The sequence below is a fragment of the Monodon monoceros genome, unplaced genomic scaffold, assembly GCF_005190385.1.
Source record: "Monodon monoceros isolate NGI ecotype Baffin Bay Population unplaced genomic scaffold, NGI_Narwhal_1 Super_Scaffold_2, whole genome shotgun sequence".
Lineage (NCBI taxonomy): Eukaryota > Metazoa > Chordata > Mammalia > Artiodactyla > Monodontidae > Monodon > Monodon monoceros.
The window spans coordinates 35,085,296-35,098,497 of record NW_021703776.1 but is presented as its reverse complement, the minus strand read 5'-3'; the positions used below and the strand labels follow the sequence as shown (position 1 = coordinate 35,098,497).

At 36.3% G+C, this 13,202-nt stretch overlaps 1 protein-coding gene across 2 annotated transcripts in view; it reads right to left on the bottom strand.

Moving 5' to 3' along the window:
- SNX13 (sorting nexin 13) overlaps window positions 1-13,202 on the bottom strand; it is a 138,649-nt gene that overhangs the window by 106,569 nt on the left and 18,878 nt on the right. Inside the window, exon 1 of one of the 2 annotated variants that reach the window (XM_029233261.1) lies at window positions 11,554-11,657. The exons of the other annotated variant lie outside the window; for it this stretch is intronic. Within the exon in view, the coding sequence (XP_029089094.1) occupies window positions 11,554-11,577 (24 nt within the window). The 5' untranslated portion in view covers window positions 11,578-11,657. Of the gene's footprint in view, window positions 1-11,553; window positions 11,658-13,202 lie in introns of those variants that run through there. 2 annotated transcript variants of the gene reach the window in all.

Sequence of the window (13,202 nt, the reverse complement as noted above, 5' to 3'; positions counted from 1 at the left end):
TACATTGGGGATCACTGGAATTAGAGTCTAAAAGAAATTACAGTACTGAAAAAACAAAGGACTGTATTTACTGAGTGCTTTCCCTTATAAAGAATAATACAAGTATTTAAAATGTGGATGGAGCAGTATAGCAAAGAACAGTCCTGACAGGCTTCTAGTAGACTCAACGCCTCCAACTTCAAAACCATGTTAACAAGGTTTCCTGAATTTCCAATTAAAGGTCCAGTAGATACACAAAGCTGAAATAAATTAATCAAAGGTGCTTTTTAGAAGCTGTATTTTTATAGTTATACATAATGTTTTTGTGCCTTAATAATAAATAACTGCAGGACTTCCCTGGTGACACAGTGGATAAGAATCTGCCTGCCAATGCAGGGGACACAGGTTCGATCCCTGGTCTCGGAAGATCCCACGTGCCGCAGAGCAACTAAGCCCAACTGCCACAACTACTGAGCCTGCGCTCTAGAGCCCATGAGCCACAACTACCAAGCCCGTATGATGCAACTACTGAAGCCCGCACACCTAGAGCCAGTGCTCCGCAGCAAGAGAAGCCACCGCAATGAGAAGCCCGCGCACCGCAACAGAGTAGCCCCTGCTCTCCACAACTAAAAGCCCGCGCACAGCAACGAAGACCCAGCCCAGCCAAAAATAAATAAAAAATAAACTAAAATTAAAATAATAATAATGAAAAAAACTGCAAAAAATCATAGTAAAGACTTTTTAAAACAAACGTTTAACCTAGAGGGAGGGGATAGGGAGGATGGGAGGGAGACGCAAGAGGGAGGGGATATGGGGATATATGTATATGTATAGCTGATTGTTATACATATGTTATAACAGAAACTATAAAGCAGAAACTAACACACCATTGTAAAGCAATTATACTCCAATAAAGATGTTTAAAAAAAAAGAAATAAAATAGATTATTTTCATTATGTTTCCATTTGACATATGTCTATTTTTAATTTACCTATACATCAGTCTCATTCCTAAACAAATTGTTTAGGAATTTGTATGTATACATGTATGTATACATGTATATATAGATAACATACAAAAAGGAAAAGTATTCCCTTAAAAATAACTGATTAAAGCAAAATTTTTAAAGCTACTAAAGAATAAGACAGCTAAATTTCTAATTATGTGAACTAAAAGAATCCATCAAGATATCAGAAAAAAAATACCAATCCTGGGCATTCTGAACAAATTTTTTTGTATCAGCATACTTACCCTGATTATTTTTTTAATTCAATTACATACCAGTAGAGGAAAGCATGTATAGCTATCATTCATCTAAGAAAGGGAGGGTGAGAGTTATAAATTTATAAACATTTGCTTATTTTTTTTAAATATAAGAATATACAGAAATTTTTTTAAATGACGATCTTTAAGGAATGGAGAAAATGGGGTAGAGGGGACAGGGATAAGAATTGGACACTGAAAATACCTTGCTCTGTAAATCTGACTTTGTATCAGTATAAATATTTTACATATAAAAAGAATTTCAAAAGCAATCTCTAAATTTCAAAAGCAAAGTGAAATTTAAAAATCTAACTCAATATACTAACAATGTTGGAATAACCACACAGAGAAAGCAATATAGTAATTTTACTATGAATCATTGCTTCGGTAAAAAATAGTGTTGATAGTTCCAGTAAAACGAACTAGGGCTATTGGAGGAATGGCTGATTCCAAGTCTGGAGCAGGAACTGAGTTTAAGATGGGCCTGGAACACTTTGCCATACCAAAAAGCTACCAAAGATTACTAAGAATATGTCAAAACTCAGCAGACAACCTGAAGAGGCTTCACCTGGCTAAAGATGGAATCAGTAACACTAACAACTGCAATGTATTGGAGCATTTCAAATATTTGAGTTCATGAAATCATAGAAAGATTTTTAAATTTCATTGATCACCTTTGAAGGGTTCTAAAGAACCAGCTCTTTTTGAAAAGTGGTAGAGAATTAGGCATTTATCAGTTATACAAAGATGAATCAGGCAGAGAGTTGATGAAAAATCAGTTTCTCTTTAAGGAAAAAATCCATATAAGAAGAAGAAATGACAGAATATTGCCATATTGCAATCCCTAACATAGTTAGGGATCTACCAGTCTAACACGTGCGAGGAAGGGATGGAGAGAGGAGCGGAGAGAGAGAGAGGATGAAAGAGAGAATATGAACCAGTCATTACATGCCTCTTGAAATAAAAATACACATCGCCATCTATCAAAAAGTTTTGTGGAGGTGGGGTTGGGGGACTCGAACCTGAATCTGACTGAGGAAAAGCAGAAGACTGAGAAAATGTTACAATACATCAGGGAGATGAACTTAGCAAAATTCAGACTGTGAGAAACACTAAAGGGCAAAAGACCCAATTCCTTCAACAAATAAAGGGCAAAGGGAAAAAAAAAAGAGAAAGAGGGAAGAGGAAGGTTGAGGACAACCTGTGGGTTAAAACTGCAATATGTAGAACTTATTCAACTTGATTTTAACAAAAATACAGTGGAAAAAGAAGAAGAATGAGGAGAGAAAGAAGGAAGAGAAACTGGGTAATTCTAAATATCTTCTGAATATTTAATGACATTAACAAGTTACTGCTTAACTTTTAGCTTAAATAATGAATGGTGCCAGCTATTATGTTATAGCAAAAAGAACCCTTATGTTTTAGAGATGCATGATGAAATATTTAAAGATGAAATCATGTATCTCAAATATGCTTCAAAATAATTCTGCAAGTGGACAGTAGAGGAAAAGTGAAAAAGGATATAGACAAAATATAATTAGCCGTGAGCTGGTAAATGTCTAAGCTGGGCGTGACAGAGGAAGTTCATTATACTAATCCTTCTACTTGTAATGTTCAAAATTTTTCACTAAAAACATTTTTTAAAACACACACAATAATCACAAAATTCACTTACATAGTAAATGTACTTGCATTTCTTAAGGAACCAATGCAGGAAATAAACAGTGCACAAACATGCTACATGTTCACAGCCCAGAGATTAAACTGGGATTAAAAATTTCCTGTGATTAGTTGATAGTAGAGCAATATACACTTGGCTATTCAATTAAGAAAAAGATTCTTTTAAATATGGAACTACTGTGAGTAATGACTTTTAATATCCTATTTTATGTGTGGGTTATGTATTTATTTTATATAAGAATTACTGCCTTTCAAAATAATTATTTGGAGGGGTTACGCTGATCCTATAATAATTAGATAACCATGTATTGGACTTTAGTTATACAAAGATGAATCAGGCAGTTTCTGCCCTCAAAACGTTCATAAACTAAAAAGGTAAAATACACATGTAATGATAACACAAATGTGGTAAGTGCCATAATAAAAAGTTACAAAGTGTTTGGGAATACAAAAAAGATAAATCCTCCAGAGCTTAAACAGTATTGACATTCCTTTAAAATTGGTTTCCAAAGGCAGTTTTGCAGCTGAACAAGAAAAATCAATCTCTTTTCTTTTCAGTTACCCACTTCTTTCCATCAAAATGGTATTACCCGAAATTAATTACTCACTTGATTTACTAAAGTTTTGGTAATTTCCAAAAATAAAAATTCCAAGTGAACAAAGATTCACAACTGCTAACGCTACATAAGAGTGTGCCACAGGGGAAGTAATCTTTCATGCAAAAGTAGGACAGAGAATATCATTTGTTTACTAAACGTCTAAGCCCAATGCTCAAGGCTATTTATACTTTTATGTGTAAATATATTTAAAGATTCCATTTATAAATGGCAACAAAGTAAGTTGTGAGAGACAAATGCACTATTGAAGAGTTTCCAAAAACTACACATAACCAAATACAATCTTTTCAACAAATGGTGCTGTCACAGACATCCACAAAGAAAAAAATTAATCTAAGACACAGATCTTATACCTTTCACAAAAATTAACTCAAAATGGACACAGACCTAAATGTAAAACATAAAACTTCCAGAAGAAAACTTAGGAGAAAACCTAGACAACTTTGGGTATGGTGATGCATTTTTAGATATAACACCAGACATAATCCATGAAAAAAATAATTGATAAGCTGGACTTCATTAAAATTAGAACCTTCTCTGTACTTTGTACTTTCCTTTTAACTTTGTTATAAATCTAAAACTGCTCTTTTAAAAAAGTCTTTAAAAAAACTACATATAATCACAAATACAAGATGATTTTACAACAGGAGAGAATGGTAACAAGACAGCACCAGTCATGAATTATAATAAACTGATACATAGTCATTATCAATGCACAAAAGTATGAAACTCAATCGTCAAACTGCTCAAAATTCATTCAACTTTATAAAAATGTAAAGAAACCTATTTTTACATAATGTTAAAATTAACTATTTAGGGGCTTCCCTGGTGGCACAGTGGTTAAGAATCCACCTGCCAATGCAGGGGACACGGGTTCGAGCCCTGGTCCAGGAAGATCCCACATGCCATGGCGCAACTAAGCCGGTGCACCACAACTACTGAGCCTATGCTCTAGAGCCCACGAGCCACAACTACGGAGTCCGTGTGCCACAACTACTGAAGCCCACAAACCTAGAGCCCCTGCTCCGCAACAAGAGAAGCCACCGCAATGAGAAGCCCACACACCGCAACAAAGAGTAGCCCCCGCTCTCTGCAACTAGAGAAAGCCCGCGTGCAGCAACGAAGACCCAATGCAGGCAAAAATTTTTTTAAATAAAATAAATTTTTTAAAAAAATGTGTCCTTTAAAAAATAAATTAACTAGATTCATTTCATAGATTTCATAATCTCTTATCTTAGGACAGGAAACAAGAGGTCAACATCTCTGATACAGAAAACCTTAAGAGAAACAATAAACATACACAAAATATGTATAATGTAATTAAGGAAAATTGAGGATCAGAATTTTAGTTGACATAATACATTAGCACATACTTCAACTACCTCCACCTAGACTCCCCTCCTCCCAAAGAAAATCACACTGTCTTTATTCAGGATACCTAGTGTATGAATTCCTCTCATAATCTACTCTAGTGTGGTCTAACATTCTAACATTTTGTGGCACAGTTTTTTAAATATAATTTTTACTTGTGAGATCTAATTTTTAAACAAATGGAATTTAATTACAAGGGAAAGCTGTTGCTAAAAGGGAACATGTGCACTCAAAACTATGTAAGTTCCACTTGCAGGAATCATTACTTTTCCCTCCCATGAAGAACAAATAGAAAATCCAAAGGTCAGTTCCAACATATCTCCCTGATTTTCCTATGGAATGAGGATATTTTCTATAAAAATTCTTTGACTCAACAAAAATAAATAAATACAGTAAGCCCTAACAAATTATACTTTGAGTACAGTGAGTAAATCAGGTGTTCAGAACTTGAAACCCACCAAGTGACAGAAACATTATTATTCACGTGGGTTACATTCTGGTGGCAAAACACCAAAGCTGGGTGTGGGGATGGGGGTGGGTGTGTGTGTTTAATTTTGTACTTAAATATGCATGATAAAATAATAGAAAAATATCCTCCCTAACTAAACACTCCAGTTTCAAGTCACTGATCATGGTGCCCAGGATCAAAACGTCAGCAAATAAGGAACTGAAGATAGGGAGGATTCATTACCAGAATACTTACTGCAGATGGGATGGGAGTCAGCCCATCTGATTTCATGACCCTTTATTACTCAATCGTCCAAATCAAGAGATTGAGCCTGTCTCCTTTTCCACTACAGTCTTCTGAGGCTTCCAAGTCAAGTTTCCTCTCTTACCCTAGTATGCAATAGAACCAAACACACCTCAAACATCTCAGTAGGTGATGATGGTTGGTCTTTGTTACAAAGAATTTAAGGTTTGAGAAAGGGATCAAAAACTGCCAGCATAGTATTTTTTTAATTCAATAAACATTTTTTAAAAATCACATAAAAATCAGGATTTCTGACTTTTCTTGAAAAACAGAAAAATCTGGCATCAGTGGAATCACCTCCCTGCAAGGCAATAATGGAATGAAGCTGAGTGGCAACAATCCCCATGAAAATGAGCCACAAACTCCTCGGTAGTGCCACAGTCCCAAAATTTGCTATAAGGTGTACCAGATGTGAGTCCAAGATGTGATTTATCACCGTAACTTTACAGTTGTTTTAATGAAAGAAGCAAAATATTTATCTGTATCTATGTTACTATCAGAAGAGAAAAAACAAAAGATAAACCAAGAAAGTAACATGTTTAAAAAATGGCAGACAACCTATTTCTTAGTGGAAGTAAAGTTAGAAATACATATCCCCATTTCATGAAGGGATGTGAATTCACATTAAGCGTTTCCTTTTCCCTAGTTTAGTCTGACAACAGACACTTCAAAGAGGAATAAACTAATAGCCTCAAGAAGAATCCAGTGGAGTAAAGAATGGAAGGAACAAATAGGGGCTGCAAAGGGGAAATTTCTGAAATCTGTTAAAGTGGGAAAGAATAAAAGGAAATTAAAGAGATCAAAAAATTTTCTACTGCTTTGCAAGTATACCAGATTATCTTTAAGCAGAAGAAAGCCTGCAACGCCCAGGATTCTGTTTTCACTCTCCTACAGTCTTACTATATATGCAATCCCTGAGTAATTTTGTTTTCTAATCTACCACTTTTAACTACCTCATACGTACCATGACTTCCAAAACTGTGCCTCCAGCCCAGATATACCTCCTGAATTTCTAACACTTATATTCAACAGCATACTGAACGCTTCTGCCTGAATTTCTCATGGGTACCTCAAACTCATCATGTCTAAAATTAAATTCATTCCATACCCCAATTTCCTATATTCCCTCATTTAAATTAAAAGGAGGAGACGTCGACATAGAGAATGGACTTGAGGACACAGGATGGGCAGGGGGAAGCTGCTAAGAGTAGCATCGACATATATACACTACCAAATGTAAGATAGATAGCTAATGGGAAGCAGCCACATAGCACAGGGAGATCAGCTTGGTGCTTTGTGACCACCTAGAGGGCTGGGATATGGAGGGTGGGAGGGAGGCTCAAGAGGGAGGGGATATGGGGATATATGTATGCAGATGGCTGATGCACTTTGTTGTACAACAGAAGCTAATACAGTATTGTGAAGCAAGTATACTACAATAGAGATGTATTCAAAAATTAATTAATTAAAAGGAGGCATCACTGCCTATCCAATCACTGAAAAGAGAAGTCGTAAGAGTTACCTTGAACTGTCTGTCCTCTTAGAACTCCCACATCCAACTAGTTAGTTATATTTTACATCTTAAATATCTTTTGGGGCCCCCCTCACCACCAAAGCCTTATACAAGACCTTCATTACAGCCTGCAAGACTACAATTCCTGCCTCTCCTCTGTTACATCCTCCTCAGTGCCAAAATGACTTTTGAAAAAAAGAGTCTGAAATACCTGGCTTTTTCTTGAGTAGGACCTGTTCTCTTGCTTTTGTTCTCTAGGATGGATCACCTTTCCTCTCTAGCAAAATCTCTATCAAGTTCCCTTCAAGAACCAGATCAAATTTATACCCTCCATAAAGCGAGTCTTCCCTCATAGGCACCTCTCCCTCTTCCCAGATAGAATGTTCAGTCCTTGCATTCTCTGCCTCCACTGCACTATTTAAAGTTCTATAGTAATTATTTATGAATATCTGCTTTTTCTAAACTAGAAACTTCTTTCATTCATTGGTCAAACATTTATTAAAGTCTAGCTTGTGCCCCCTATAGCCAGGCTCTGCAATAAAGGATTGTTCTGGGCCTCAAGAAGCTCACAATCTTGTGGAAGAACAGAATTACATATAAAATTATACAACAATACAGTAAGAAAAATGATAGACATGCATCAGCTATTACAAGGCTCTAAAAAGAAGGAGCAGGTAATCTGACCCAGCCCGAAGGGGAGGAGGGGCGGCAAATCAGAGGAAGCATCCTGAAAAAGGTAACACCTAAGATTAATTTCAGAGGATAACAGGACTCAGCCAGGTGAAGAAGAGGGCAACTGATAAAGAGAAGACAACAGGAGTGGGCATTGAAGCAAGAAAGAGGGTCCCATGGGGAAGGCACTGAAGGTTGTTTTTAAAAGGTAGATTGTGAGAAGCATATGGAATGTTCAAGTTAAACCATTCTATCAATTATGTGCAAGATTTGAAATAGGCAGGAAAACCTATGAAAAGCAATTACAGTCATACTATCTAAAAGCCAGAAACAGGTCAGAAGTAGTAGGGATGAACACATGTCTGCATAGTGGAGAGATATCGAGATGACCGACCAATAGATCAATAAATTGCATGGGGCATGACAAAGAGCCATCATCACAGCTCTTTAAGCTTGAGTAGTATCTGGCTGAACAACTAGTCACTCCAAACAAGATACAAGAAAGAAGGCTGGGGGATGGTAAGTTTGTTGTTTTGCTTGGTGGATGAAGAAGTGAAGTTCAGTATGGGACATGTTCCGAGCAAAGATACATACAGATCTCAAGTGAAGACAGACAGCAAGCAAATGGATATAGTGATACAAGTTATTTTCAAGGGAATCCTCAGGACTACTAATACATAGAATCAGAATTGATTACTACACAGTCATCTAAAAAAAATGACACGGGCTTCCCTGGTGGCGCAGTGGTTGAGAGTCCGCCTGCCGATGCAAGGGACACAGGTTCGTGCCCCGGTCCGGGAAGATCCCACATGCCACGGAGCGGCTGGGCCCGTGAGCCATGGCCGCTGAGCCTGCGCGTCCAGAGCCTGTGCTCCGCAACGGTAGAGGCCACAACAGTGAGAGGACCGCGTACCGCAAAAAAAAAAAGTAGTTAAGAATTCTAATCCTAGCTGGTTTCTACTCCTAGCTCTGCTCAAAGATCATGTGAACCTGAGCAATCAAAATGTCTCTCAACCTTTGTTTACTCACTTCTAAAAGGAAGTGGATTATAGACTTCTTATATATACTTAAATGGCTTAAAAATTAACTTGAGATGATAGTATGAGGGGTGTGTGTATGTGTATATACAACAAATTCAAAGATATACTCAGAGCAACTCTGGAAGTCTTTTGTAAATTTCTGTAACTGCAAGAAGAATGTAAACTTGGAGTATAAAAGGGCTCTTTCCTAAAACGCTTAACTGGATTATATGTAATAAATTATTTTTCTATTGAGATCATCACTAAGGCTACCAGAAATCCAAAAAGCAGTACCCGAAGAAAAATGTAGTATCTATGTGAAAATACGAAACTGCCGTTCAGGACAAAGTATTCATCTACTACACTGCCTCCCTTCTTGGACTTCTTAAAAATGCCTACCTACTATGGTTTAAACCATCTTCTGAGGGACTCCTTAAGTACAGATCACCATGCTCTGAATTATAAGAATGACTCCCACCACACTGGGCCACAGTTACAAGGGTGGATTTCTAAGGCTGGTTTACTGGTCTGTTAGCCTGACAAAATAGCTCTATCAAATAATATAGGTAACCCAGAGTAAATGGTGACTCTGATCTGGCCAATAAAGTCTTCTCTTGGGGCTGTCAGTTGATGGTGATGGGAATAAAAGCAGCAGTGAGGCAGTAACAGAGTCAGTCAGGATGGCACAGCACCAGCACAGGCACTTACAAAAGCCTAATGCTAGGAGTGTCACAGGTTACCCACGTAGCTAGATCTGTATTATATATATTGTACATGACCTTATGGTGGCCAGATATGTGTTGTATCCGTAACTCCAGTCTACATCTCAATCTATCTGAAACCATGCAAGGCAGCCGTTTCTGTTGTATTGTGAAGTCTGGCTATCTAATAAGGCTCTTCTTTCACTGATTTCACCACTACCTTATAATAAAATTCTTGTCGACTAAGGGATTATTCCAGAATTCCTCTGTGCCTTACATCCTTAAAAAAAAAAAAAAGTCTACCATACCTAACACTTTTCAAAAAGCTAAATGCATTCTATGTACCTTTTAGTAGGTCTCTATCTTCTAAAACTAAAGAAATAAAAATAATGACCTTCAGATTCTTTCCTCAGTACTAAAGATGTAAGTTTATACTCTGTTTTCTCTGTTAACAGAAAAACTCAATTAGATCTTCCAGAGCTGACATTAGCTTCTTAACATTTTTTTCTTTCTTGGCAAACATAATTTAGTGAGGGTCATTTTATGATAAAAAACAAATTAAAAAATGAAATATTGAAAGAAATAGGCAGACTTCAATAATGTCAGAAGGTCATTATTTAGTCCAAACTAAATCAAAATTAGCCTTATCTAAAAAACCTCAGATATCTGATGACTATTTAACCTATCTTAAACCATTTACTTTAAATTTTCTACAGTATCCATTTATCAAGTATAACACAAGGCACTATTTTCATAAAGATGTTACAGTGATAGGATGGCCCCCAAATGTAAAGAGACTCAAAAAACAATTCCCAAACCCTTGGCAAAAGTAGAAGACAAAGAAATGTGACCTGCACTAAAGTCAGTTAAAACCTATAAATAACTTCTTGAAGGTTCCCAAGACTATTTGTGTTACTGTTTTCCCCTATTTTTTCTTTTTCATTATTTTCATTTTATCTTGCACAGTAGGGAGATTTACATTTACTTAGACCTCTAAAACCGTTCTCTGGGTTCTATGAACATAAATATAGTGAGAGAAAAGAAATGAAGGAGCACAACTTCACTTCAGTTTGAATGACATGAACAAAGCAAAATCATATTCAATAAACAAATAAACCACTGGAACAAAGATAAACAAACCCGTTTGAAAAATCTACTGTATAAAATGTACTAAATAAGAGTTGATATCCTAAAACAACAACAACAACAAAAAACTGATCTTTGGCTCATTTTCTTTTTCAAGTCACCATGATCTTACACAGGAGAGTAGAAGGGAAACAAATAAACAAACAAAACTGGGGTTATGTAAAATGGTACAGCCACTGTGTAAAATGGTTTGACAGTTAATCAAAAATTGAAACATACAATTACCATATGACCAAGAAATTTCACTCCTAGGTATATATCCAAAAAGCCTAAAAACTCAAATACATATACATACATGTTCACAGCAGCACTATTCACAATAGCCAAAAGATAAAAATAGCCCAAATGTCCACTAATGAATGAATGGATAAACAAATTGTGGTCTCTACTTACAATAGAGTATTTATTATACAATCATAAAAAGGAATGAGGCAGTACTGATATATGCTACAACACGGATAGCACATTATGCTAAGTGAAAGAAGCTAGGCACAAATGGTCAAATACTGTATGATTCCATTTATATGAAATACCCAGAAAAGATAAATTCATACAGACAGAATGCAGAAAGGTGGCTGTCAACGGCTGGGACGAGAATAAAATGGGGAGCAAGTGTAATTCGGGGTGATTAAAATGTTCTGAAACTATATAGAGGTGGTGGCTACACAACTTTGTGATTGTACTAAATGCCAATTAATTGTTCACTTATAAAACGGTAACTTTATGTTATGTTAATTTCAATTTCACCTCAATGTTTTGAAAACTTAAAAAAAAAACTGGGTCAGTTGTTAGAAGACACAATTTCTACACCCAGGTTGTAGGCCAGCCACTTATAGCTGACCTCTCTGAGCCTCAATTTCTTCATCTGTAAACGCGTTGGGAACAGATGATATCCAAGCTTCCTCTCATTAACTGATGCTCTATATCTGCAGCTCTGAATTTTTAAAGAATTGTATCATATAGGAATATATCTGAAAAACAAAGCATGAAGTACTAGTTAATGTTCTCAGCAAGTTTTACACGAAAGTCATTAGAAAGTTTAACAAAATTGCTTCTCCTAATGACTTTAAAGAAAGTGGACATAAACATTAAAAGGCACGTCAATGAAGGCAACTCTGCAAGAAGTAAAACTAATGTGTTCTAAGATTGTAATTTTCTAGTAGTCAAGCTATATCCAAGGATACAAATTAGAGAATCTAACCACAATTATAAATAAACAAATAAATAGATGAAATTTGAGAATCTAAAAGAAAGACTGGATTAAATAACTCTCAGGCATTTTCCCCTAATATCAATTCTTTCAGGCTTTGAGAGGTGCTGAGAATCATATAATCTGCAGTCACTGAATGTGGGTAGTCTATATTCCGATTCAGAGTTAATCTATATACACCTAAAAATAAGGTAAACCATAAAAATTAAAGAGCCTAACTAGTGTTCTCACGACGCTACTTCTACAAGTTAGCAGACTAAAGCCACATAAGCAAGCCAAAATTTTCCTCAGGAAGCAGCTTTGGATATATACTCTAACATAATAAATGTTAAGCTGAGTTATCAGAATTTACCACCATACAGTATAGCAGAAACAATTTTGGCCTAGAAAATTTAAGCCAAATGATGTCAGCTGCCACAGCCAAAGAAAAATCTTATTAACATTCCTATGAATAGTCTAAATCTGTATTGGCAAAACTAAACTATGAAATGTCCCCACAAATGACTGAGACAACTGACTAGCTGTGCAGAGTTTTTTAATAAATATCAACTGACTTCTAGAAAAATGAGAGCCATTCATACCCACCTAAACATAGGTAAATCAATTAATGCAATCCAAAAAGAGAAAAGGAAATCAAGCACCATTTAGCATAATTGCTCCTCAGTTTTCATCTTGCTAATAAGCACATCTGAAAACTATGAATACAAAAGATACATATAAAAAAATACATGTCACAACCCAGCGTTAAGAGCATCCTTTTGATGTAACCTAAATCCCTATGACCCATCATAGGTATCATATGCTTGGTGTCACAACCTCAAAAAGTTACTTTTACTTTCATAATTCAAACACATGTGAAATAAAGTCACTGTATACAAAATCATCTAATTTTAAAAAGTACAAAAGCTTTGGGCTTCCCTGGTGGCACAGTGGTTGAGAGTCCGCCTTCCGATGCAGGGGACACGGGTTCGTGCCCCGGTCCGGGAAGATCCCACATGCCGCGGAGCAGCTGGCCCGTGAGCCATGGCCACTGAGCCTGCGCGTCCAGAGCCTGTGCTCCACAGCGGGAGAGGCCACAACAGTGAGAGGCCCGTGTACCACCAAAAAAAAAAAAAGTACAAAAGCTTTAATCATGGACATATATTTTGCTCAGTAAGGGCATATGGGTTTAAATTACTTGTTGACATGATATACTGTAATTATGCTAAAGTATATTTTCCACTAAGCATACAATTTTCTTATTTCTACATCAGGCTATTACCAAATTTACTACTTACCCT